Below are 27,178 nucleotides of genomic sequence, written 5' to 3'. Positions count from 1 at the left end.
GTGGCGTGCAGGATGGCAGCCACTCCCCACAGCCATTACGCCACCCACCTGACCAGGCCCCAGCCGGTCTGGGCAGGTCCCAGCTGGAAGCCTGACCTGGGGGCCGGGCGGCTGAGTCCCAGCCACTGTTTATCTGAAGTCCTTGGAGGAGGGAAAGATAGGAGGATGGGGCTGAACTGCCGCAGGAGCCCAGGGGTCTCCTGTGACCAATGCACACACTCCCTGTCCCCCTGGTTCAGGCTGCTCCTGCTGCTGCCACCACCGGCTGACACCCCAGGGGGACAGTGGGGAGTGAGACAACCCTGGGGGAGTGGGAGCCAGCCACATTCATACACGGGCACGCGAGCGCACACACACATACACACACACACTCACTCACTCATGGCCAGAAGGTCTCTTGTAATAAACTTATTAAAACCAAGTTGCCTTCTGATAACCCTTAACCTGGCACTACACAGATAGCAATGTGGCTGACTTCTTTTTTCTTCTTCCATTTAAAAAAGGCTATGTAGAAAAGAGGTCTATAAAATTGTGCAAAATACCCAGCATTAATAAACCCATTTCAAGTATTGCCAGCATGAGTATAACCTGCCCATCCCCAGACCTGACTGGGGAGAAAGGTGGGGGGCCAGGCTGGGCCCCTGTTGAACCGTCCGTGGGCAGAGAGAGGGCGAGGCCCCCGCCTCCTAGTGTGCTGCCCAGGAATCATGCAGGAGCTGAGGTCTCGGGTGCCTGGCTGGCCGGTTTGGCTTCCTCTGACACAGGCTGCCCCTGCCACCCCCAACTCTGCCCTCTCTACCTGGAGCCCCAGCTCTAGTCTACTGGCCAACTCCATACAAGAACAAAAATGGAAGAAAGAACAATGGCTATCACAAAAAGAATGAAGGAGACCACAGACCAAAGCAGACCCCAGAAGCATCCTCTCCGACAGCCTGCTGTCCAGAGCCGACTGCTCCTCGGTCCTGCTTCACCCCTTGGACCCCGGCCCAGCAGGGCCCAGCAGCTCTCCCACCTCGGAGGCATCACACTCAGTCCGCACCCTCACTCACACGGGGCACGGCTCAGAGGCACGGCAGAGGCTTGGCGTGGTCCCCTGGGCGGCCTCAGGAGCCCTGGCCGCTCTCTCCTGTCACTCCTGCCACTGATCAGCTGGGGGAATTTAGCGCCCAAGACCGTGGGAACCTGGTTTGGGGAGCAGAGGGTACAGCCATGGCACAGTGTGGGGAAAGCCACGCAGGGTGGGAAATAAATACGAAAAGACTTAAAAAGTCTTTGGCGGCTCTGCTTCCCTTCGGGTGAAATGGGGAGGGTCCTGGCAGGTGTGGAGGGCGGCAGGTGAGTGCGGAGGGGCATACAGGCCAGCAGGTGGCAAGTACTGAGCACGGTTCAGGGGTGGCCTCCTACCATGCTGGCATCAGGCTTGGCTCTGCAGGCTGGCTCGTCGCTTCTGATGGGCGAGGGCAACACGGTGTCAGACTGCACAAATCCCCTCCGGTCAATCAGGCTTTCAAAATACAAGGTGGGGGGACACATGAGGCCCTGCCTGACACCAGAGCTCCAGGCCGGGGGCTGGATGGCAGGGTCCATCTCCCAGCCAAGGAAAGACCCAGCCCTAGAAAGGCTGAGGAAAGGGGAGCTGCTCTCCAGTTGGCGGCTCAACACCCTTCCCTTCTGGAAGGGCCGTCTCTGTACTCTGGACACTTGGCTTTTGGCCACAGATTTTACCCACTATTAATTCAAACTGTCCAGCGTTCTGTCGGGCTCCCAGGCTGCAGGTAAGGGGAAGAGCAAGGATGAAAGGGCATTGGGAGATGGTACAATTCCTACTGTCCTTTCCCTGGGGGCAGGATCGGAGAGAGGCATATTGGCTATTGAGCAGGAGGAGGTAGGGATGGTGTTGGGAAGTCTTACCAGCCCCCCTCCCCTGCCCCCACAGTGCCCAATTTAACTCCGGATCTGGACATCTAGCGCCCCCTGGTGTCAGGACAGAGGGGGCGCTTCCCAGCAGGGCTGAGCCACCAGGGCTCTCCTCTGCCAGGAGGAAGAGGGAGGCCCCACCCAGTCCAGCCATGAGCACCAGAAAGGCAGTGTCACTCAAGCATGGACAAAACATTAATTGTGGTTACCCCTGGGAAGTAGGATTACATGTGATATACAACACTCTTGTTAATATTTTGTACTTAATTTTTTTCTACAATGAGCGCACGGGATTACAAGTTAAAACTCTCTACAGAATTCCTTTATGTGACACGTGTCCTGAGTGCATCCAGCAGGGGATGGTGGACAGAGGGCATCTGTGGTGTGGGGAGAGGTCTGCTGATTCCAGAACCTCTTTCAGAGGAATAGACTCACAGGGCCACCCCCCCACTGGTCTGGCCAGGCCAGGCCCTATGACCTTTCCCCTGTACCCCCTGGCTTACCTGGGAGGTAGGGGGCCGCAGAGCACAGCACAGCAGTTAGTGATAACACTTTTATGGCTGTAGGGATTGACAGAGGCCTCACCGCCCCTCTTGTTGGACCACGAGCCTTTGATCTGCAAGCAGGAAGGAACTCTGGGTCAGGTACCTCCCTTCATTTCACTTGTTCTAGAGGCTGGGGAAAATCAGCGAATTCTGAAACCAATTCTGGCTAGTCTGTTGCAGGGAACATGCCTTTAACCCAGGCCATTCAGTGAGGATATGGGGGATTTGCTGGATGTTGGGGGGCACCCAAAAGAGGAGGCACTAACCAAGACAGAAGACAGAGCAAAGCCAAAGAGAAGCCTCCAAAGGAGACTTTCTGGGTGCATCCTTCCTTCTCTGTCCAGCCACCCAAGAGGGAGGATAGTGCAAGGGCACAGGGCCCAGGCTGACCTGGCCGTGAACTCTGGCTCTGCCACAGACTTGCTGCATGACCCTGGACAGATCACCACTTTTCTGAGTCTCAGTCCTCATTTGAAAAATAGGGAACTCTCTGGTAACACTGTTGGAGCATTAGATGAAATCTTGCCCATCTCTAGCTCTGTGAAGCCGGCTATCAAAGGCACTAAGGAGATTAGCAGTAAAGGATACTGGCTTGAGTTTAACCTAGAGTTTTCCAAACTTATTTGGCCATGACACCCCTTTTTGCTTAACCCCTAGTATTATCCTGCAGAAACAGCCCCCAGGAAATCACCTTGGGAGAAGCTGGCTGACATCATTTCTGCTCTGTACCAATCACCCAGCATGTGATACCCTATTGTGCATGTTAAGTTTTGTTTCCCCGAAAGACAGGCTGAGGTCAAGAAATGTATTTTCTGTTGGTCAGTGGGCCTCTGAGCAGTATCAGATGGTGGCCCTGGAACAGATGCTCTCATTTGCTTTTTTGTTGTTTGGAAGGATGGTGGGGCGGGGGCGGGGGTGGGCGGTCAGGTCTGGCCCAGGGCTGGGCACACAGTGGGTGCTCAAACAATGCTTGTCGGTAGAGATCTACAAGGCAGCAGGTCAGGAGGCTGATGGAGCTTCACCTTTCTGTCCTGGCCGGCCCCCTCAGCAAGGATGCCTCAGAGAGCCCCAGGACATCCTGAGAACAGGCACATTGCTGCTGTCTACAAGGGCAGTGCGGTGGGCACAGCAAGCCTCTGAGTGCAACCCTGGCTCTGTCCCTTTCCAGCTGGGTGACCGGGGGCAAGTCACTCAGCCATCAAATGAAGAAAAAGCGCCCTTGTTCCGTCTGCTTCAGAGTTGGCAAAAGGACCCAGAGAGATGACGGAGACTGAAAGAACTCTGGAAATGGCAATGAGCTGGCCAAATGTAATGACGGCTGTGGTGTGAGTGCTGCTCTAGCGGGGCTACGGAGAAAGCAACCTCGGGACCCTGGGAGCCAGCACCGAGGGGGCCTCGGAAGCCTGCACAGGGTCTCCCAGGGCCCGGCCCTGAGCGCTGGAAGGAGATGTCAGGCCACCTCACGTCTCCACCCGCACTTCCCTGGCAGTCTGAGAGTCAGGGCTGCACTGCGGCTGCCCCAGGCTCCCTCGGCCCTGCCTCCATCCTGGGATCGGGCCCAGCGGTGAGGTGTTGCTCCAGCCTTACTCACGTCTTCATTAGTTGTCAGGTTGGAGGCGACGAGGTAAGTGTGAAACCCTGAGAGGCCCAGGATGGACCAGATGGAGAAGAAGCAGATCACCAACTCCAGCACGGTGAGCAGCGCAGTCAAGGAGGCACACGGACACTGGGGCCGGGAGCCTCCCTTGCCTGGAAGCTGGCCTCGCCAGCCTCTCTCACCCATCCTTCCGTGGAGCTACTTCTCCAGAAAGGATATAACTTTGTAAGCTTTCCGTGATTTCAGATCACCTCCTGGGCCCCAGGCAGGGTTTGGGAGCACCCCAAGGGCAGGACGAGCCCAGGGTGATGGACGGTAGAGGGAATTGAGGATTCCAAACACCAGAACCGCGGACATGGCATGGTCCAGGGAGCTCGGTGTCTTAAGGGAGGACAGGGACTGTGGCCCTGAGAGCTCTCGGCCATCCCAGCTCCACAACAGCGCATTCAGAATCGGCTCCAGCCTGGGGCTGAACAGAAGCAGCTAGTAGACTGGATTCTAGAGCGCAAACATCAGCTCTACTCCATTCCTCTCTGTTTACGGGATGAGGTGCGGGGACCCGCCCCAGTGAAGGGGGCCTCGGGTCCCACCAGGGCTCCCCCTTGCCGACAAAGGATATCTCGCTGGTGTCTCCTTCAGAGTGGAGAGGAAGTTGCTTCCCTGAGAGCCTGGGGAGGAAGAGACAGGAGAGGGCACGGCTCAAGGGAGAGTGACCACAGTCCCTTGACCTGGCCGCGCTTGCTGGCCCGGGCCGCCCGCTTGCCCCTGCCCGCACTCCCACCATCATCCCCAACTCACGCAGCGTCAGGTGGGTGACCACACAGGCGAAGATGAAGGCCGTCAGGAATGAGAGGGAAAGAATGAACGCATAGAAGAAGCGGTAGTTCCGTTTCCCCACACAGTTGCCCACCCAGGGGCAGTGATGGTCAAACCGTTCTGGAAGGGCCAGGGAGATGGGTTAGGGCCGCCCTGGCCCACAACCAGCAGGGGTGTTTAGAGGCCTCTCGCATCTCCACCCCCTCGCTCTCTCCACACGTGACTCTCAGTTCCTCGACACTCCTGGCCTCTGGTCCTTCACCTGACAGGTCCCGTAATTCTTCCTTCTTGTCTCTGCTGCAAGGCCACTTCCTTGAGAAAGTCTCCTCCAACCCCAGACAAGGTAAGGCCCCTGTTATCTGCCTTGTTGACACGGCACTTATCCTTTGCAGCACTTTGCCCACGTGTGTTTATATATTTATTTACAATTGGTGGGCTGGCCTGTAACCCCTATTCGATTGTGAGCTCCATGAGAGGGCCTGAGCTGAATCCCAGGGTCTGGCAGTGTCTGGTACAAAGAAGAGCCACAGAAAGTACTTGTCGCCTGGCCTACGATCCCAGCCCCATGCCAACAACCAATGACCCCTGTCCCTTGCTCTAAAATAGAGGACCAAGGAGGGGCTGGGCCACTACGTAACTTGTGGAGAACCGGCATTGGAGGCCTAGTCAGAGGGCTGAGCTCACACCAGTACTATGTCCCTGGGGGTGGGGTCACACCCAGACCAGTGAGGAAAGTCCCCTGTGGGAATGTGGGTCACAAGCCTGTCGCAGGCCTCACACCCAGGCCAGGGCCCTTCACGGAGGTGGGGGGGGGGTGTGCAGATTCTCAGGGATGAATGACGCCCACTGAGTCACCCACTTCACTGCCTGCTGTCCCGGGTGTTCCCCACTGTTCTCTTGCTCAGGGAGTGCTGAGCTAGCGTGATGAGGTCTCCGCCCTGGAGACCGGGCACAGTCACCGTGGCTCAGCTCGCCTGGGTCCTCTGCATAGCCTTTCCCTTACAACACCCTCCCAGGGGCGCACCCTGGGTCCCCATCAGAGCTGCCAGGCCTCTGGAGAGCAGGGAGAGGGGACAAAACAGCCTCTGGCTCCCCAGCAACCACTGCAGTTGTGGGTCAGGAGCTTAGCTTCCAAGCCTGGCTATGTCCTCTCCACCTCATCAGCTTAAACTCCTCTGTTCCCAGATTCTTGTCCCTCCAAATTCTGGGAATCAGGTCAAAGTCTTTCAGTATAGCTGGCCCTGGGCCACATATCTAGAATGTCATTGCTCCAGTCTCTGGCTCCTTGGAACCTGGACCTACTGAGGACCAGGCCAAGGCCTAGAAGAAGGGTTCAGGGCATCTCTGTGTCTGCCCCACACTTCAGAGCTGGGGGAAGGAATCCACCAATCCTGCGCTGAAGCCAAGGTACCACTGGTCACATTCAGAGCCCCCGCTCCACAGCCCCTCCTCAGTCACAGCAAATCTGGGTGAACCAGACTTCCTGCCCAGCCCTGGATATTTCAGACACCCCCCACCCCCCATGAGCAACTCCCCTGTCTGCAAGGCTCCATCCCTCTCAGGGCTCCCACTTACCCACACAGTTGTCGCAGACACTGCAGTGTGAGGTCCGGGGCGGCCGAAACATCTTGCAGGTAAAGCAGTACTTCAGCTTCACCACCTGCCCATTGATCATCACCTCCCGGGTCCGAGGGGGTGGCCGGTACGTGGAACTGCCTGTGTTGTCTGAGACGGGGAGGAGAGACAGATGGGGGATGGCCAAGCCCAGAGCCAGGAGCCTCAGCACGGGGGGAAGCCAGTGATGCCTGGCTGGGACAAGAGAAGCTTTAGGGAAGCTGTTTCTGGGGAACAAACATTAGGGCAAAATTCCTGCCTAAGTGGGGGACAAATCTCAAGAGCTGCTACCACCTACCGAAACTTGCTATGTGCCGAGCGCTGCGCTAAAGCTTCACACACCTGCTCACATTCCACTCTAAGGAGGGCTATCAGAAAGGGAGACCAGGGAAGGCTTCGTGAGGTTTATCTGCATCTAAACAAACCTAGATCTAAGTTCTGGTTTCCAGGAGGTTCAGGAGACAGAGGGACAGAGGACACAATGAGAGTAAAGCTATGACGAAACAATCAGATCCGGAATGTGAGACATCTACAAGACCACTGGCCTGCTCTCTAACAAAAGTCAATGTCAATACTGTACATCAACTATACTTCAATTAAAAAAAAATTTTTTTAAAGTCAATGTCACTTACAAAAGGAGAAGGGAGATGGTTCTAAATTAAAAGAGATTTAAGGGCTTCCCTGGTGGCGCAGTGGTTGAGAATCCGCCTGCCAATGCAGGGGACACGGGTTCGCGCCCTGGTCTGGGAAGATCCCACATGCCGCGGAGCAACTGGGCCCGTGAGCCACAACTACTGAGCCTGCGCGTCTGGAGCCTGTGCTCCACAACAAGAGAGGCCGCGATAGTGAGAGGCCCGCGCACCGCGATGAAGAGCGGCCCCCGCCTGCCACAACTGGAGAAAGCCCTCGCACAGAAACGAAGACCCAACACAGCCATAAATTAATTAATTAATTAATTAAAAAAAGAAAAAAAAAAACCTCAAAAGAAACGACTAGTAATTAAAAACATAAAAAAAAAAAGAGATTTAAGAGATATAAACCAATACAATGCTTGATCCTAGACTGGATCCTGTTTCCAAAAACAAAACACAGCAACAAAAGAGATTTGGAGGGTGATGGGGGACAAATGACTATAGATTAGAAATTTGGTAACTATTAATTTTCCTAGATGTGATAATGGAATTGTCATTATGAGGAGGCTATCCTTAAATCTTGGATACATATTGAAGTATTTATGGGTTAGGTGTCTATGATGTATATAATTTATTATGAAATGGTTTAATAAGAATTATGTGTGTGTGTGTGTGTGTATGATACAAATAACTAATCTAGACAGTGAATGTATAGGAATTTGTTGTATTAATTCTTCCCACTTTTCTGAATGTTAGAAATTTTTCATAATAAAAATTTTAAGAGAAAAAAGAAATGCAGAGATATATGATATTCATGGATTGGCAGACTCAATATTAATAAAGGATTTATTCTCCCTAAATTAATCTGTAGGTATAATATAATCCCAGTCAGGATTTTTTTGGTGTGGAAATTGACAAACTCATTCTAAAATTCACATGGAAATCAAAGGGCCAAGAATAGCCAAGGCACTCTTGAAGAACAAAGCTAAAGGTCTTATACCACGAGACATCAACACTTATGATAAAGCCTTAGCATTTAAGACATCCTGGTTTGGGTACAAGGGTAGAAACGCTGACCAACGGAACAGAACAGAGACTCCAGATATGAACATGTACATGATCGTGTGGTTCATGACAAAGGCAACATTGCAGTGCCAAGAAGGAAGATGGGGGCTTCCCTGGTGGTGCAGTGGTTGAGAATCCGCCTGCCAATGCAGGGGACACGGGTTTGAGCCCTGGTCCAGGAAGATCCCACATGCCACGGAGCAACTAAGCCCGTGCGCCACAACTACTGAGCCTGCGCTCTAGAGCCCGCGAGCCACAACTACTGAAGCCCGCGTGCCTAGAGCCCGTGCTCTGCAACAAGAGAAGCCACCACAATGAGAAGCCCGCGCACCACTATGAAGAGTAGCCCCTGCTGGCCGCAACTAGAGAAAAGCCCGCACACAGCAACAAAGACCCAACGCAGCCATAAATAAATAAATTTATTTTTTTTTAAAAAAAGGAAGGAAGATGGTCTCCTCCCAATAAACAGTGCAGGGTCCACTGGATACACAAATGGGGGGAAAAAACATATCTGCACCCCTGCCTCCCACTAAATACAAATTCAATTCCAGATGGACTGCAGCTCGCAATACGAACGTTTTGGGTTAAAAAAAAAGAAAAAGAAAAATAGAGCAACCTCATGACTCTGGAGTAGACAAAGATTTCTTAAACAAGACACAAAGGGACTACTCATAAAAGAGCAATATGATAAACAGCATTTTATCAAAATTAAGAACTTCTGTTCATCTAAAGAGATCATCAAGAGAATGAAAAGATGACCTTCAGAGTTATATCTGCAATATGTTTATCTGACAAAGGACAAAGGATGTGTACCCAGAATATGTAAAGAATTCCTATGAGTCAGTAAGAAAAAGTCAGACAACTGAATTCAAACGTGGACAAAAGATTCAAACAGGCATTTCATAAAAGAAGGTGGTCAAATGGCTAATAGACACATGAAAAAGTGCTCATACTTGTTAAGTCATCAGGGAAATGCAAATTAAAACCACAATATATTACCAGTACATATGCACCAGAATGGCTAAAATTGAAAAAAAGAAACAAAAAACCACACACACACACACACACATATATCTCTCAAGTGCTGGCAAAAATGTAAAGCAACTAGAAATCTCATATGACCACTCTGGACAACTGTTTTGCACTAACTACCAAAGCTCAGCATATGCATCCCAGCAATCCCACTCGTAGGTATTTTCCCAGCAGAAATGCGCATGAACTGACATGCACCAAAGACAAGTACAAGACTGTTCTAGCAACAATTCTCAAAATAGCCAAAATCTGGAACTACCCAAACACCCATCAATAGTAGAATGGATAAAAAAAAAAAATTGCAGTATATTCATACAATGGCATTCTATACAGCAACGAGAATGAATGATCCTTAATTACACATGGAAATATGAATGAATCTCACAAACGTTGTGTAAAGTGAAAAATACCCACAGACGTAAGAGCACAAAATGTTCACAAACAGATAAAAGTAATCTATGGTGTTAAAAGTCAGGATCGTGGTTATCCTTGGGGGCGGGGGCTGACAGAGACCGGAAAGGGGAACAATGGGGGCTCCTGGGACACCACTGTTTCTTGATCTGGGTGCTAATTACGTGTGTGTTCCAACTGTGAACCCTCAACAAACAGAACACTTACGAGTTGTACACTTTTAGCAAGCCTGTTATACTTCAGTAAAAATCTAAGAAAAAGGAAAAAGAAAGTAACTTGTCCGAGTCACAAGGTGGGTAGGCTGGCAGAGCAGGAAGCTGAACTTAGATCTGCCATATGCAAAACCCACAATTCTACCCACAGAGCCTCTTGGTACCCCAGGCCACAGAAGACCAGCGTTCCCCAGACCAGTGGCTTCTCCCCAGACAGAATTCCGAGAGTCACACAGGGCTGCCTGGGATCCCCAGCCCTCGGCTATGTTCCCAGACATCATTTCCACTGGATTGAGTCCCAGATAATATCTCCAGTTTGGCCACCTGCCCCCGACGATTACTTACTGAGTGCCTAGCGTGTGCCAGGCACTATTCTAGGCACTTGGCATGCATCAGTGAAGCAGATTCGTGTCTCACGTTCCCAGCTACCAGAGACTTTTGCTAGGCTGTTTCACCACCACTTCGACTGTAGCATGTTTAAAATGGAACTAAGTATCTAAGCATCTCTTCCTTAGCAATGGCAGCATGGTCAAGGCAGGGGGTTTGAGGCCAATGGACATACTCTGAAACCTGGTTTTGCCACTGACTGTGTGTGAGGTTGCAGTCAAATGAACTTTTCTGAGCCTCAGTTTTCTCATCTGTAAAATGTGAATAACAGGTAGAATGGGACATGCATCCTAGCTCCACCTCTTACTAGCTGGGTTTCTCTTGATGATGCCGTTTGCTAGATGTGTGACAAGGCAAATCATTTAACCTCTCTGTGCCTGTTTCCTCGATCACTGAAATGGGGATAAGAAGAGTACTCACCTCATAAAGATGTTGCAAGGATTAAATGAGTTAATACATGTGAAGTGACACAAAGTAAATGCTTAAGAAGTGTGCACTGTTGCTGCCAGCTCATAGAACTACTGAGAGAAAGAAGGGAAAGAGAACAGGTCACTGAGTGCTACTGTATGCTGAGCACTTTGCATATATTCTCCTCTTTAATCCTGATAACATCCCAGGAGGTAAAGTTATCATCATCATCTCTAGGTTACAGTTAAGGAGCCTTTTCAGTGAGGCTAGTGACTTGTTCAAGGCCACACAGTGGCAGAATCAGGATGTGAACCCAAGTTCCCAAAGCTTGGGCTTGAGGTCTTTTTGTACATTTTGAAGTGTCATAGTGAGTGTTATTTTTCCCTGTCTGGTTCCTTATTTCTGCTGATGGCACAATCCAAGGGCTGAAAGGAACCTCAAAGAGCATATAACACAGCCCCTGGCACATAGCAGATACCTGATAAATGTCCCTTCACTGACTGCCTCTGTTCTAACTCCTTCAGTTTACAAATGAGAAAAGAGGCCCAGAGAGGTCAGGGGATTTGTCCGAGGTCACACAGCCAGTAAGTGGCAGAGGAAGGGGAACCCAGTTTGAAGTCTCCTCGCAGAACTTTCCTTCTCCCTCATCCATGCCTGGCCAGTCGCTAGGTCTGGTCAGGTTCTTCCTTCATCACCCGTCACTCTCTCCACTCCCAACACCCTAACCCAGGCCAGGCCTGTATCACCAAACAGCTTCCCCAGAAGACTACCTGCTCCCAGACCCTCTGCCTTTCCACCCGCCTTGTACACACTGTCACATTCCTCTAAATAACCCCTCGTGAGTCACTTCCCAGCTCAGAAACCCTTCACTGGCCTCTCCTAAAAAACAAGATAAAGGCAAACTTCTTGTCCTGATGTTAGGACCCTCCACAGTTGAGCCCAATCTCCATTCCCAGCTTTTCTCCCACTACTCTGCCCCAGCTTCCTGCCCCTGTTCCTGAGCCCGGCCTCCTTTCTCTCTGCGCATCAGGACTCACCGGGCATTGTCAGCAGCCTCCCTGACCACAGGAGCCTCGGGGCTGTCGGGCCTCACACACAGCACAGAACACACTCTCTGCTCCGTGCTGAGCTGGGACAGGACTTCCGTGTGTGTACACTGTCTCTCCAACTGGACCCTACACTGCTTGAGGGCGAGGACAGTGGGACAAACAGGCAGTCCTGGGCCTATCAACTACGAGGCAGCAGGCAAAGAGGAGAGATACAGGCAGGCCTGGAGTTCGAATCCTGACTCTTGGGACTTCCCTGGTGGCGCAGTGGTTAAGAATCCGCCTGCCAATGCAGGGGACACGGGTTTGATCCCTGATCCGGGAAGATTCCCCACATGCCGCAGAGCAACTAAGCCCGTGCGCTGAAACTACTGAGCCTGCGCTCTAGAGCCTGTGCTCTGCAACAAGAGAAGCCACCACAATGAGAAGCCCGCACACCGCAACGAATACTAGCCCACAGTCTCCACAACTAGAGAAAGCCCTTGCACAGCAAGGAAGACCCAACGCAGCCAAAAATAAATAAATAAATAAATTTATTAAAAAAAAAAAAAAAATCCTGACTCTTCTACTTTTAAGCTGGTGCCGTTGGGGAAGCTGCTTAACCTCTGTGAACCTATTGCTGCATCTGTAAAAGGAGACAAATAATAGTGACTACCTTGAAGGGTGGTGAGGATCAGAAATAGTACACGGGACTTCCCTGGTGGCACAGTGGTTGAGAATCTGCCTGCCAATGCAGGGGACACGGGTTCGAGCCCTGGTCTGGGAAGATCCCACATGCCGCAGAGCAACTGGGCCCGTGAGCCACAATTACTGAGCCTGCGCGTCTGGAGCCTGTGCTCCGCAACAAGAGAGGCCGCGATAGTGAGAGGCCCGCACACCGCGATGAAGAGTGGCACCCCGCTTGCCACAACTAGAGAAAGCCCTCGCACAGAAACGAAGACCCAACATAGCCATAAATAAATAAATTTTAAAAAAAAAAGAAAGCAAAAAAGAAAGCATCCCTCCCATTGCCGCCTCACTCCTTCTTATCCAGTATTTTGAGAAAAAAAAAAAAAAAAAAGAATCCGCCTGCCAATGCAGGGGACACGGGTTCAAGCCCTGGTCCTGGAAGATCCCACATGCCGCGGAGCAACTAAGCCCGTGCGCCACAACTACTGAGCCTGCGCTCTAGAGCCTGTGAGCCACAACTACTGAGCCCACATGCCACAACTACTGAAGCCTGCATGCCTACAGCCCGTGCTCTGCAACAACAGAAGCCACTGCAATGAGAAGCCCGCGCACCGCAACGAAGAGTAGCCCCTGCTCGTCGCAACTAGAGAAAGCCCACGCGCAGCAAGGAAGACCCAACACAGCCAAAAATAAATAAATGAATTTTTTAAAAAAGTGGAACTTAATTGAACAAAAAAAAAAAAGAAAAAAGAAAAGAAATAGTACACGTAAGGGAACTGACACTTGGTGAGTACTTACTAGTAGCTGTTTTCATGAGGGGCAGCAAGGCACAGGCTCTGGAGTCTGAAACACTGGGTTTGAATCCTGGTTTTGCTACCCACCTGCTAATTCAGGAAGTCTCTTCACCTCTCTGAGCCTCAGTTTCCTCATCCATAAAATGGAGACAAGACCATCTCACTCTCACAGAGCTGTGGTGAGGGCTGAGTGAGAGGCTGCAAGGCACAGTGCTGGGTTCACAGGAGCCTTAGTCCTGACAAACGGCTCAGGCTGTGACACCCCAGTGTGCAGAACTCCCCAGCTCTTCCCAAAGCTGTTGATGCTACTCCAAACCCAACCCCTAATCCTGCCCCTCGGGCCCTAGGTCCCAGTTCCTGCCCCTGCCCAGTGTGGTCTCCCAGGCTTGGATACAAGCTTTGGAGCCAGACAGACACTTGGGTGTGAATCTTGGCCCAATCACTTACTAGCTGTGTGATGTGTGTCAAGTCGGTTAACTTCTCTGTGCCCTCATCTGCTAAGCAAATAAAATGGGACATAATCAAATCTACCTCCTAGTGCTGTTAGGAGGATCAGGCAAGAATTCATCAAGTGGGTTTAGCAAAGTGCCCAGCACCTGGCAAGAGCTTAATAAATATTAGCCATTATTATTATTGTTGTTTCTATAAAACACTATATTCCATCAACTGATTTGTAGAAGAGACTTGAGAACACAACCCATCTGTGAGTGAAGGACAGCCACAGACCCTCTTCGGGACTAAGAGAAAAGTTATTGGAACCCTCACTGGATTCCCAGAGGCCCTCCCAGGGCAGAGGGGTGCCCATGCCTCTCCCCCAAGGCAGGAAGAGAACTCCCACCAGTATGTTCTGGCCCCTGGCAGCCAGGACTCCGCCTCTCTAGAACCCTGAGAAAGAGGAAGTGAGGCTCTGCACACCCAGCTTCCTCGGGCTGCCAGGAGCTGCAGGTAAAGGAGAGGAAAAAGGGCCCAGTGCAAGGGTGCCACCCAGACGCTGAGTAAAGTCACCAACTGCAGGGCCCTAGATGAGATGGGTCAAAGGAGGCTTTGCAGGGATGCTGCTTCAGGGCTGAACCCCACATGGGGTAGGGGAAGACAAGCAGGTGTCCCACTGCTTTTTCTCAGGCCAAAAAGCATATTCTCAGGCTGACCAATAACTGCCCTGGTCTCGGCCTCAGAATCCTCCTCAACCCACTCCTCCCAGCAGCCATTACCAGTGGTAGCTTGTCAGTGGCCAGAGCAAGACCACTTGCCATTCCTGACCACAAGTCTCAAGGCTCTTCAGTTTCAGTAGAGAAAAACCATTTTCAAAGTGCACTGGCATTCCCCGTCTCACTCGTACAAAAAACGCCCTGGGCTGGGCAACGACAGGACACGTGCCCGCGTTTTACAGACTTCATTCCAACAGTACAAGGTGGGGTTGAAATTAGAACCCTTGTCCTCCAAGGCATTCATCTGTCCATTCTTTCAGACACTAGCATCTATGATTTCAAGATATTGTACAAGGCCCGGGGTGGCAGGTGAGGGAAGTAGGGGGTAAGTACACAGAAATGAGTCAAATGTGGTTGCTTTGTTACTCAGTTCAGAAAACATTTGTTGAAGAAATGAATGAAGGAGTGGTAATAAGAGATGCTCTCCTGGCCCTCCAGAGCTCTTTCTGGTTCAGGCTCTTCCCCAAGAAGTAAAAAGCACCTCCGGGTGGGAAACTAAAGCCCCCAGGGACGTGGTAACGAGGGGGAGGCTCCTTCTTGCTGAATGGCTGGGAGAAGGAAATGAATCTCCCACTCCTTCCTCTTGACCAGGGGGCCTGCTTTGGGTATCTTCACCCCAACTCCGGCCCCGAAGAGGAGCAGCCAGGAGCTGAACGGCCGGGGCTGTGACTGAAACCCAGGGCTGGTGGGGAGGCCCCTGAGGCTGGCCATGAGCTAGTGAGGAGGCGTTAGTGAGGGGAGGCCGGGCACCTCTGCCTGCCCTGCTGGGCCCCAACGCTGCCCTTCTCTTGTCCCCACCGGTGGAGGAATCAGCTGCAGGGCTGCAGTTGCCCAGCTTCCAGGCTTGGGGTCAGCCTCAGTGGCCAGGCTGTGAAGACTGGGTCACTGTGATCCCCACCAGACCACTTCTGTTCATTCTGGAGGTTTATGGAGCCCCTGCCACACACAGGCTTCCTGGCAGGCCTGGGGGTACAGGAAGAGCTCGGCCTGGGGGCAGAGTGAGCAGGAGAGGTGGATGATGACAGAGTCAGCACAGGAGGCACGGTGAGTCAAGGGTGGCGACTCTGGGGCCAGCGTGATCTCATTGAGAAACCTGGCCTGGCCACTTGTTAGCTTGTGATTTTGAGGAAGTTGCTCCGCCTCTCTGAGCCTCAGTTTCCTCACTGGGTAATAACGGTATCAACCCTGTAAGACGATGATGCCAATGAGAGATGTAAAGGTGTAACCCACTGCTGGTCAATGAATGGTGTTACTGGTGTCTGTACTCAACCCACCATGAGAAGACAGAGTGGAATATGTCGGGAGTGGGCAAGAGGCAGCATTCAAGAAAGCAACGAGACGAAGCAGCGATGCAGCTGGGTGGGAGAGACTGAGACCTCAGGCTCATGGGGGCATGGGGGGGCACGGTAGCAGAGGGGGCCCCGTGGGTCAAGGCATCTGCATGCAGTGTGGCTGGGGCACCGGGGAGTGGAGTGAGATGAGGAGGGAAGGGTGGGCCGGGGCCTGCCTTCATCCTGCAGGCGAGTGCGCCTCCGAGGACGAGCTTTCAGGAAGATGGGAGATGGTTTGTTTCCTGGCCGTGACACTAAGCAGCACTGAATCACATGATGAGAAAGTCACTCCCTTTTCAATTCTCTTTCAAGCCTTGACTCCATCCAGGGGAAAGTCTCAACTTTTAACACGGAATACCTGTGATCCTCACAGGCCTCAAGGTGACTGCTTTCCACAGGCGACTGTAACCACCAAGAATTCTGTAACACTGTTATGCTTTTGTTCTTATGATTATCTTCTATTTAGAGCAAGTGGCTTCTGCTAACAGGGGTGATATAAATTTTCCTTGTAAAAATCATTTAAAAGCAAGCCATTTAAAGGAAAATACTAAAGAAAGGGGGGTACAAGGGGAGATGCAGAAAGGGCAAAAATCACCGAGGTTGCACTCCAATGGCCGATCTTCAGGAAATGCTGCTGAGGGCAGTAGGGTGTCACCCAAATTCTGAGCCAGGGAGGGCCAGGTCAAAGCTGGACCTTGGAGAGACAACTACGACCGAAGGGAGAGGACAGGGCCTGGTCAGCAGAGTCCTGAGCCAATCCAGATGGAAAATGAGGTGTGTCTGCCCAGGGCAGCGGGCTTCAGAAGGACCAGAGGGGAGACACTCTGGAGGCAGATAGGATGCGGTTTGTGACCTGCTGTGTGGTGAAGGAGGGAGAGGCGGCCTCTGTGTCTTGTCGTGTGAGCTGTAACCGTGGCTAGGTGAGTATCTGTCACTCAGATTCAGGTGTTCCTATGACCTCCCATCAGACCAGGAGCTTCTTGGGGGCAATGTTGCCGCCTCCTCCTACCTCTTTGCCAACTGCCCAGAGCCTGCAGGGTAGTCTAGCTGCACGGCTCACCAGCTGACAAGTCAGGAGCTCAGACCAGGGTGGCCAACCAGCCCTTCTGCCTGCAACTTTGGGGTTTCCCAAGATATGTGGCTTTCAGTGCTAAAACAGGGACAGTTCTGGGCAAACTGTGAAGAGCTGGCCACCCCACCTGGGACGGTCCTTGCAGGGTGGGAGCCCTAGAACCAGATCCCATGGGGCTGGAGTGGCTGGCCTATGGGGCCAAAATGAGAGGGTCACACTGTCTGCATGGGTCCAGGCCCCGGTCACCAGCACACGTTTATATGAACAGCACCACGCACCTCAGAGCCGGCCCCCAACCTTCTCGAAAAGGCTCAGTGACTTTAGTCCTTTCTAAGAAAATATGTTTCACCCTGATTAGAAGCCTTCAGTTCAGGTTTAGATTCAAAGACCCCAAAGATGCCATTTTCCAGGCTTGGGAACTGTTCTCAAAGGGATGTTTCTGACCCTGACACTCAGGGGCCCTCCAGACTGACTCTACCCATCCTCCAAATCCTCTGAAGCACTCCTGTGTCCAGCCAACATGGCCTGCTCAGCTCCCACGCCTGCCCCCCTCCTTCCCACTCTGTCCTCCCCTCTTCCTGTTGCATTTGCATGGGGGCCTCCTTTCACACACCTTCCTGTGCTTGAACTCCACCCAAACTTTATGGTTTGGCTCAGGGCACCTCTCCAGGAAGCCTCCACATAACCTCCAGGCAGAAGATACCCTGGTTTCTTCGATCCTCTTCCAAAGCCTCATCTAACCTGTGGCGGCCACTCAGGCCTTCCACCTTGGACTGGGCTAAGCTGGAAACCACCAGAGGGAGGGTTCACATCAGATTCATATCCCCTCCCCCCCAACCTCCCTGCCTCCTCTCCCTGCAGTCAGGAGTCGGCATACAGAATTAACACATAAACGACCAAACCTATAACGCCTGGTTAGGAGAAATTCCAACTGTCTCTCCACCAGTCACCAGCGGACAGCAAGGAGCGCCTCTGCAGAGGCTGGTCCGTTCAGCCAATGTCGCTGAGCCCTCCACGTGGCGGACAAGGTGAACAAGACACTTACCACCCAGGAAAGGCCGCTGGGTTTGCCTGACAATTCTGTAATGACCACCATGCAGCCCAGGGCCATGGTGGAAGGACAAGGTGCTCTGGGAAGGTGTCGTGAAGGTGCAGCCCACCTGGGGTCACAGAGGCTTCCCAGTCAATTGAATTGAGACCTCAGAATAAAGAGCGCGTGGCCGCGGAAGACTGGGACGTCTCCCTGCCGCCATCTCAGAAGAGAAAGCTTACAGCTTTGGGGTCAAGGCTCTGTCTCCGCGCCCCCGCTCCCGGCCGTGGGATCCCCTGCCTCAGTTTCTGCATCAGCACAGCAGGGCTGTTGCGAGGATCTGTGGGGATAATGGCTGGGGAGCACTCAGCACAGTCAAGCTCTCCCCAAACACAGGGGATTACTGTTGCCAGTATGACCCAAACAGCTCACAGGAGGCCAGAGGATGCCAGGCAGCCAGACCTCTGAGCCTGGGCTGAGCTGGACAATAATCCTGCCTCATGATTAGCCCCGACCTGGGAGAGGAGAAACAGCGCTGCCCCGAGCCTCCCCTGCTGCCAGCGGCCGGCCGCTGGGTCAGACCGCAGGAAACTGAAGCAGCGGAGACCAGGAGGCTGGGTGGCGAGTGGCCCAGGGGTGCGAGGGGGAAGGAAGCTGGATGCAGGCAGAGGAAGATGACAACCGAGGGCGTGGCTGAAGACAGGCCAGGGCAGAGGAAAGAGACAGAGAACAGACAGGCGTAGGAGAACAGCCCCTCCCCTCCCGGCCGCCCTCCGGAGCTACTCCAGACCATCAGCGGAATGACTTCCAGGACGGATGCAGCAGGGCTCTGCCACTCACAGGCTGCCAGGGCTCTTCAGAGGCAGCTGGGTATTTATTTAAGTCTGTCTGAAAGCCACCCTGTTAGGGGAAGGAGCCAACCACGGACCGGAAACCCCTGAGGTGTGCAAATCCCCACGTCACTTCTCGGCAGGAAGGAGCTGGGGTGGAGCAAGCTGAGATTAAGGCCGTGGCCGTGGTGCCCAGCCACCCAGAACACCCACTCAGCACTCACGGAGGCACCAAGGGCCACCTGGGTGCTGGGAACACAGGTCCCTCCTGGCCATGCTGCCCTTCCTGCCACTTCTCAAACACACCAGTCTGGTGGCCACTCCCGGCTTTTGCTTTTACTATGTCCAGAACGCACACTACTGGCTCATCTCAAGCGCCACCTCCTCCAAAGGGCTTCCCCTGACCGACTCATCTGGACCAGCCCACTCCCCGCACCACCGCGCTCTCCCCCAGACGCCCACGCAGCTCAATTCCTCATCTCTGCAGGTCTTTGTGTCTTTGCTCAGATGTCACCTCCTTCACAAGGCCTTCCCCACTCCCCTATTTTTTCCCCCTATTTAAAATTGTACACCCTCCCCCAGCTCTCGCCCTCCCTCCCCCAGCTTCCCTCTTCTCTGTGTCACAGACTAGATATTTAATTGTTAACTGTCTTTCCCCTCCCACTGGAATGTCAGCTCCAAGAAGACAGGGATTATCGTCAGATTTGTTCACTGCTGTATCTAAAAGTGTATGAGAAGTGCCTGGCACATAGTAGGGGCTCAATAAATGTTTGATGAGTGAATGAATAAGTGTGTATGAATGTTTAAGAGCAGGGACTCTGGCCAGAGTGCCCGGGGTCTCATCCGCGCTCTTCCACTGACTGTGTGACCTTCGACCATTTACTTAACCTCTTTGAGACTCATTTTAATTAATCAGTAAAAGGAGAATAACCACAGTACCTGTCTCACAGGATTACTGGGGGATTAAATATGATCATGCATATAAAGAGGTGAACACAGTGCCTGGGCTCCAATGAGCACTCAGTACCATGTGGCTGTCAACACCAGCCCTCACGTGGTAGCATTTCTTGCTTATTTGCTCATGTGCTTATCCTCTGCTTCCTCCACTCTAGCATCGGCTCCAGCTTGCCCTGCTCACCACGGTACCCCCAGTGCCTAGCACAGTGTGGGAAGAGAAAATCAGGCCTCCTCTCAAATCAAGAAATGCGGAGCTGGGAGAGACAGCCACGGCTGGAGTAGGAGCCTCACCGATCTGTTTCTCCAGGGCCGCAGCCTCACAGACGGTGGCCCGGGGCAGGATTCCGGGGTCGGTGAAACTTGTCTGTAGCAGGCAGCTCATGACGAAGAAAAACAGGATGGCAGCAATGATGGGGATGGCGAGGGTCAGCTGGCGGGCCAAAAAGGGACAGCTAGAAAAAGAGAGGGAGAGAGAGATGAGCAGACACTCCAAGGGCTGCCTGGGGCTCAGGGCTACAGCACCAGGTAGGCGCTGTCATCCCATCAAACACCACCACGGTCCTGAATAGAGGCAGATGTATGGTCCCTGGATGAGTGCAGCCTCGCACCCGTCCGTGCCTAGAGCAGACATCACTAATTGATCCTTGTACCTTCTCCCTGAGCCCCTGGCAGATGTGATCAACAGATCCCAGCACTCAACCCCTGCACTTGGCTGCAGCCTCAGAATCCTTCTAAACACAGAGCTTCAGGAAGCCACTACCAATGAACTGGATTGTCCCTTGAGATGAATCATCCAAGACAGTGTTCATTCATTTATTCAGTCACTCCACAAATATTTACTGAGGTCTTCTCTGTGTTAAAGGCAATGACTTCAACAAGCAGCAGGGATAACGGCAGTGAATAAGACAAGAGTCCCCCCGCTCCCACAGTGAGGCTTATGGCCCAGTGAGGAAAACAGACATTTAAACAGAGAATTGCCACACAGGGCTTGGCATGTTATAATGGGGAAGGGGAAATTAGTAGAACAGTTAGGAAAGACTGGATGAAGGAGAGACTTCCTAAGCTAGAACCTGAATGAGTAGGGTCAGCCAGGTAAAGGGTGTAGGGGGAAGAGCGTGGTCCAGCTACTGCCACTGTCACCCAAGGGCCGGCATCCGGAGTCAGTTCTATCGGGCCCCCTGACCCTAGTGGGCTCCAACAGCCTGTGCACGGGTCTGACGTTGAGGACCGCCCATACTATTAACCACCATCCTATGTGGCCTTCCCTCCCAGAGCCAGAGTGGCACCTGACGGGGTGAGGAACTGCTATTTGGGGATGACTGAGCGCTGGGAGGCCTGAATCAGCCAACATCCCAGGAGCTGGCACAGTTGGAGGAGAAAACCTGTGGGCATCTACACGCTGTTTCTGGAGCCTCCATTGTTGGAGGCTCTGGCCTCCAGAGAGGCCCTTCCCTTGAGGAGCAGAGACTGCCGAAACCAAGGGCTCCAAGTGGGCCACGTTCTGCTCCAAACATCTCAGTGGTCCCCAGGTCTGAGCCTCAAACAGTGCTGCGCCCTCTGTGTCACCCACATGACAATTCAACTAGTTCATGTACAACCAGACTTCTTGGGAGATGGAGAAGACTTGCAGAGCCCTCAGAAACACCAAGTCCTGGCCCCTGGTTTTACAGATGGGGACATCAAAGCCCACAGCCAGATCCAAGGTCACCCAGCCAAGCAATGGCAGGATTGGGGTCTCCAGGCCCCCAGCAAATGCTCTGTCCATTTCATTCAACAAATAAACGTATTTGCTATATTGTATTGTAATCTATTTACTGTATTGAGTGCCTCCTACATACCAGGCCCTGTTCTAGGCACTGTGAATACAACAGTGAGAATAAATACCTGTTCTCATGGAGAGAGACAAGCAAGAAGCTAACAAGAAGCATAAGTGTAGTATGTCAGATAGCGGCAAGTGTTTTGGAGAATAACGGCAGATGGGACAGGAGGGAGGGGGCCAGTTTCCTATATTACAGGGATGGTCAGGGAAGGACAGGAGAAAGTGAGGGAGTGGGCCAGGAAGCTATCTAAAGGAAGAATATTCCAAACCATGCAAAGGCCCTGAGGTCGGAGTGTGCAAGGAGGCCAATGTGCCTTGGAGGGAATGCACAGGGGACAGTGGGAGGAGATGGGGACAGAGAGGAAGCCACCACGAGGGCTCTGGCTCTTATCCAGAGAGGCAGGGAATATTCAGGGAATATTCAGATCTGACTTGGAATTAAAGGGGGCACTCTGGCTGCTGTGTGGGGATGGGAAGCAGGGCAGAAGCTGGGAGGCCTGTGCAATAATGCACCAAATCAAACAGTAGAGAAAATCATTCACAGCAAGAAAGGCCCTAGAGCCACGTTTACCTTTCCCCAGAGCCTTGGGAGAGTGCGAGCACCTCTCGCCCTCCAGGCCCTCACCAACAGTGTTCCCATACACCAGGTCCCTACTGAGGTTCCACCCCAGTCCAGGCCCAGGCGAGCTCTCAGCCCAAACCCAAACCCTCCTGCCAACACCACCGGCCCAGGTGAGGAGGAGCGCAGCAACAAAGACGGGATGATTCACAAGCTCTCCTGGAACCCAGAAGTCCTCGCTTCCTCCTTCTCTGGGGACAAATCTGTCACCAATGAAGATATCCCCTCAGCCCAGAGGAAGTCCTGTTTCTGAATTGACCAAATCCCACACTGCAGGGTCACAGGGGCCAGCCCTGGCAAGCACCACTTCCTCCTGCCTCAGCTGCATCCCTGGCTGGGAGGACCTGGTGGAGCCTGAGGGATGCTGGAAAAGTCACTTCCAAAACACCCACATGGGCCGGCCCAGCGGGGTGTATCTGAAACTCAGCCCAAGGGCCATGCTGGAGGCTGGGGGCTCCCCAGAGTTTCTGCTTGTTAATTATTCGGGAACTTTTTATCCACCCTGAGTCAGAAAGGAAAGGGTGAAAGGGAGAAGCTAATTGGTAGGAAGTCCTCACCTTGCTTCAAGGGGAAACCCAAGGTTGCAGATACATGATCTGGCAGCTGGAAAGGGTAACTGGGGGCCAGTGTCTTGGTGGAAGCCTTATCATGGCCCTTGGGAAGGGTTTTTTGGTGACGACAAGTAACAGCAGCAGCCAGCTTTAAATGCTTATTACCAGCTTAAAGCTTATGTGCATGAATTCCTGCCACCCTCGTGACAACCTGAGGAGGGGGTACTATTATACACCCCATTTTATAGATGAGGAAACTGGGGTTCTGAGTAGTGGAGTGGCTGCCCGGAAGTCACACACTTGGTGCATGGTGGAGCTGAGATTTGAACCAGCTCTGTTGGCTGCAGAGATGGAGTTCTTAACCACCTGTAAAATTGAGTAAGACCACAAAGGATGGGTAGAACCAGGAGGGAAAGGTGGGGCTCATGCAGCATGGGTAGGTGTGCATTTGTGTGTATGTGTGAGTGTGTGTGAAAGGAATCAGGAAGCAGGTGGCTCAAGCTAGAGATCAATGGTAGAGTGGAAAACTTCTGATACAAATATGTGACCCTGGTAAAGTGACAGGCATCCCTTCCTCCATCCATGAAATGGAGAATACTGTGTGGGCCAATCCTGAGTCACTGGGGATATGAAGAGGTCAAAAAGCCATGGGGGCAAATATGACCTGTCACAGGAAAATCCTCTTTTGAAAAATAACAAGGCACTGCAACTGTTCCTACCATGGAACAGGCCAGAAGGTACTCTGGAGTGTTGGGAAGGGAAAGCAAGCCAGGAGGTCAGGAGGTGGGGGGCGGGGGCCTGGGAGATGTCTGGGGGGACCAGAGGAGGAGGAGGCAAGGACAGGAAGCTCTGGAGAAACTAAGGAAGGTGCTGGAGAGAAAAGGGGAGGTCTGAGAGGCCCAAAGATATTTGAGGGCCTAGGGTGAGAACGACTGAAGGGAAAGCAAGGGGGGAGGATCTGAGAGTAGAGAGATGACTAGGGGACCCTAGAGGGACCCTGGAGGGAACAGGGAAGATGGCTGGGAAATCTGAGGTGGTATATAGCCAAAGGACAAGGAAGAAACTCAGAAGTTGTTTGGAAAGGATATAAAGAAAAGATGCCTCAAGGGGTCAGAAAGAAGCTGGGAACAAGAGATGGTCCAGGGGATAGGTGAGGAGAGGGGATCTATCCAAGGAGCTGGGGAGGCCTGGGGCAGATTTTGAGAGGGCAGAGAGGATAGGGGTCTTGGAGGGACATGGGAGGGCAGTGATCCTGGCAGAGGTTGGCAAAGGCAGGGTGCCAGGGAAGGATGGGGGTGCTAGGGAGGGGCCAGAGGGAATGGGGTGGCTGGCAAGGATGGAGGGGACCAGCTTAGATGGTGATCCAAATTGTCACGGAAGGATGGCGAGTCTGGGAGGGGACCAGAAAGGACAGGTGGGAGATAAGCAAGGAGACTGGAGAGGCCTGAGGGCAGATTCTGAGAGGCACCAGGAGGCCAAGGAGAAGCTGGGAAGGGAGGGTGCCTGGCAGGTGCTGGGAAGGGTGGAGGGCCCAGGAGGTGGGAGAGGCCGGGGGTGCCCAGCAGGGGACCAAAGGGGCTGGAGTGTCCATCAAGGGCTGGGGAAGGTGGGGTGAGCGGCAGGCGGCAAAGGGGATCGGAAGGGATGGGGCGCCTCAGGGGGCGGGGACGCCGCCGAACTCACTCGAAGACGAAGAAGAGGACGGTGGTGGTGAGGATGAGCAGCAGCGTGAGGGCGAAGACGCCGCCGTGGCCGGATAGCATAAGGCGGCCGCCGCAGTAGAAGCGGTTGCGGCCCGGGAACACCTCCCACTTACGCCGCGGGCGGCGGCCGATGCTCCCGCTGCCGCTGCCGCTGCCGCTGCCGCTGCTGCTCCAGCGCGGCGCGGCGGCGGGCGGCGGGGGCCCGGGGCCCGGGCCGGGGGGCGCGGCGGGGCCGGGGCGGCGCGCCCCGGGGGAGGCGGGCGGCGGGGCGGCCCCGGGCTGATCTGCTGGTATTCGCAGTCCTTCATGCGGTCGGCCGCGGACCTCGGCTCTGCACCCCGCGGGCCGGCCGGGCCGCACCAGGACCGGGGCGGAGCGGAGGAGCTGCTAGCGGCGGCGGCGGCGGCGGCGGCGGCGGCGGCGGCGGCGCGCGCGGCGCGCGGCGCGCGGCGCTCGCTCGCAGGGGGCGTCCCCATCGCCGCCCCGCCCCGCCCCGCGCGGCCTCCCGCCGCAGCGCCCCCTCCGCCCGGGCCTGGGATGGCGCTCGGGCCCCGCGGCCCGGTCCTGACCCGCTGCAGGGCCCCGACCAATCCCCTGCCGCCCCGATCCCTGCTGCACAATGACGGGGCAGCAGAGGCGCGCTCCAGGACTCTTTCTGTTCTTTTGCAATCAAACCATTTGTTGGGCGTCCGCTGTATTCCGGGCGCCGTGCCGAGCGCCGAGATTTGAGAGGTGAACTTCGTGATCTGCTTCTGGCAATCTGTATTTCCAGGGCCAGGCTTCACCCATCTCTGATGACCTACTGGACAGGCATTTTGGGGGGCCAGCAGGGGTGGGGATGGGGACACAATCTGCTTTGAAAGCCAGGGGCCTGTTAATTACTGTCTTGAAGTTCAAAGTGTCCAAGGGGTATGTGTGGCACATCCTCTGTCCTCCCTCACCCAGCTCTGTGACCTGGACCCAGACCCAAGCTTCCTATCACCTAATGCAAGGTTGATGCCACAGGGCCTCAGTGGTTTTTTGTTTGTTTGTTTGTTTTTTAATTTATTTTATTGATTTATTTTTGGCTGTGTTGGGTCTTTGCTGCGCGTGGGCTTTTTCTAGTTGCAGCGAGCGGGGGCTACTCTTTGTTGCAGTGCGCGGGCTTCTCACTGCGGTGGCTTCTCTTGTTGGGGAGCACGGGCTCTAGGCGCGCCGGCTCAGTAGTTGTGGCACACGGGCTTAGTTGCTCCACAGCATGTGGGATCTTCCCGGACCAGGGATTGAACCTCTGTCCCCTGCATTGGCAGGCGGACTCTTAACCACTGAGCCACCAGGGAAGCCCCAGCCCCAGTGTTTTTCAGGAATTCTGGGTGTATTAGTTTTCTATTGCTGTGTAACAAATCACCACAAATTTAGTGACTTAAAACAACACACGTTATATCGCGCAGGTTCCAGGTCAGGAGCACTGGGACTGCTTAGCTGAGCCCTTTGCTTAGTCTCAGAAGGCTGCAATCAAGATGTCAGCAAGGGTGCATGCTCGTCTGGGGACTCAGCTGGGGAAGAAAATACCTGCAAACCCACTCAGGCTTTGTGGGCAGAACTTATTTCCTTGTGACTGTCTGACTGAGGGCCTGGCTGTCACCTGGAGGCCTCCCTGAGTTTTCAGAGGCCATCTGCAGTTCCTTGAGGTTACCACAGTTTCTTGCCACATGGGCTTCTACAACATGGCCTCTTACTTCATCAAGCCCACAAGGAGAATCTCTAGCCCCAGTCTGCTAACACAGAGTTTTACGTAACGTAACATATATGTAATGGGAGTGGCAGTCCAACACCTTCACCATATTTTATAGGTTAGAAGCAAATCACAGGTCCCACTTGAACTCAAGAGGATCACACAAAGGTGTGAATACCAGGAGGCAGGAATCACTGAGGCTCACTTTAGGGTCTGTCCACCACACTGAGGTTACTGGAAAACCTAAGGAAAAGTATAGGAAAAGAGAGAGCTGGAGACTAGGATAGGAGAGAGTAAGAAAAGAAGTCAGAATACACGATGCAGAGGGGTAGAAAGACAGCAACAATGACCTCAAGGTTCTGTAATTTTTACACATGACAAAGGCCACAGAACCATGCCCTTGGTGCCAAAGATTCTGGATTTGATGAGCCCCACCTTGGAATGAACCATGTTGTGGACCTCCTCCCCTCTTGCTCTTTGGCTGTGGAACAAATCCACAAAACTGGACATACTGGTTCAAATACAGATTCCTGCCCCACCTCAACTGGATCTTCTTGCACCCCTAATTCTTGCTCCTTGTCACTTTATAGAAACCAAAACTATCCTGCTTGACTGTTAGCTACCCTCCTCTTGACCTCATAATTTCTCTCTATTTGTATCAATCCTTTCCTCTCATCTTAAAGATGTGGGCCTCATTCTGTCCATGGCCAACCCTCCACTCATGTCCTATCTCTCTTCCTGTTCTCTGAGACTACAAATGCATCTCAATTCTCCTCTATCAATTAAAATGCAAAACTAAACTAAAAAACCAACAACAGAAACTGCTTTCCGTGTTTGGCTACCTCCTCACTCTAGCTTCAGGTTTATCTTTTTCTCTCTCATTAGCCACTCTTATTAAAAAGTAGCTACCACTTCCCTGTCACTTAATCATTTCTTAACTTTTTACAACTTGGCCTCTGTCTACATCACTCCCTTAAGAATTCTATCTTAAATGTCACTAGTGACCCATTTAGTGTGGCATACACAACCCATTCTCACCAAAACCCACAGTTCCCAGCCTCTCTTACAGAGAGGTACTGAATCCTGGCTAATGGAATGTGAGTGGAAGTGACAGACTGTCCCATAAAACTCTCAAGTGCTGATCTCCGCTCTCCTTTCCATCTGCTGGCGGAATGGAGGAGACTCTGAGAACCTAGAAA

General features: G+C 53.0%; 1 protein-coding gene across 1 annotated transcript; it reads right to left on the bottom strand.

The window, feature by feature from the left end:
- Positions 1-1,053: 1,053 nt before the first annotated feature.
- ZDHHC18 (zinc finger DHHC-type palmitoyltransferase 18) lies at positions 1,054-24,687 on the bottom strand. The gene is given in 9 exon segments (XM_036864450.1): positions 1,054-1,504; positions 2,421-2,533; positions 4,054-4,156; positions 4,679-4,727; positions 4,858-4,995; positions 6,451-6,600; positions 19,865-20,025; positions 24,246-24,546; positions 24,549-24,687. Coding segments are annotated over 9 exon segments (1,158 nt in total). The 5' UTR covers positions 24,574-24,687; the 3' UTR covers positions 1,054-1,386.
- Between the last annotated feature and the right edge of the window lie 2,491 nt (positions 24,688-27,178).

This window comes from Balaenoptera musculus, chromosome 1 (assembly GCF_009873245.2).
Source record: "Balaenoptera musculus isolate JJ_BM4_2016_0621 chromosome 1, mBalMus1.pri.v3, whole genome shotgun sequence".
NCBI classification, from domain to species: domain Eukaryota; kingdom Metazoa; phylum Chordata; class Mammalia; order Artiodactyla; family Balaenopteridae; genus Balaenoptera; species Balaenoptera musculus.
Note: the sequence above shows the minus strand (reverse complement) of the source record. Positions and strands in the feature narration are given on the sequence as shown.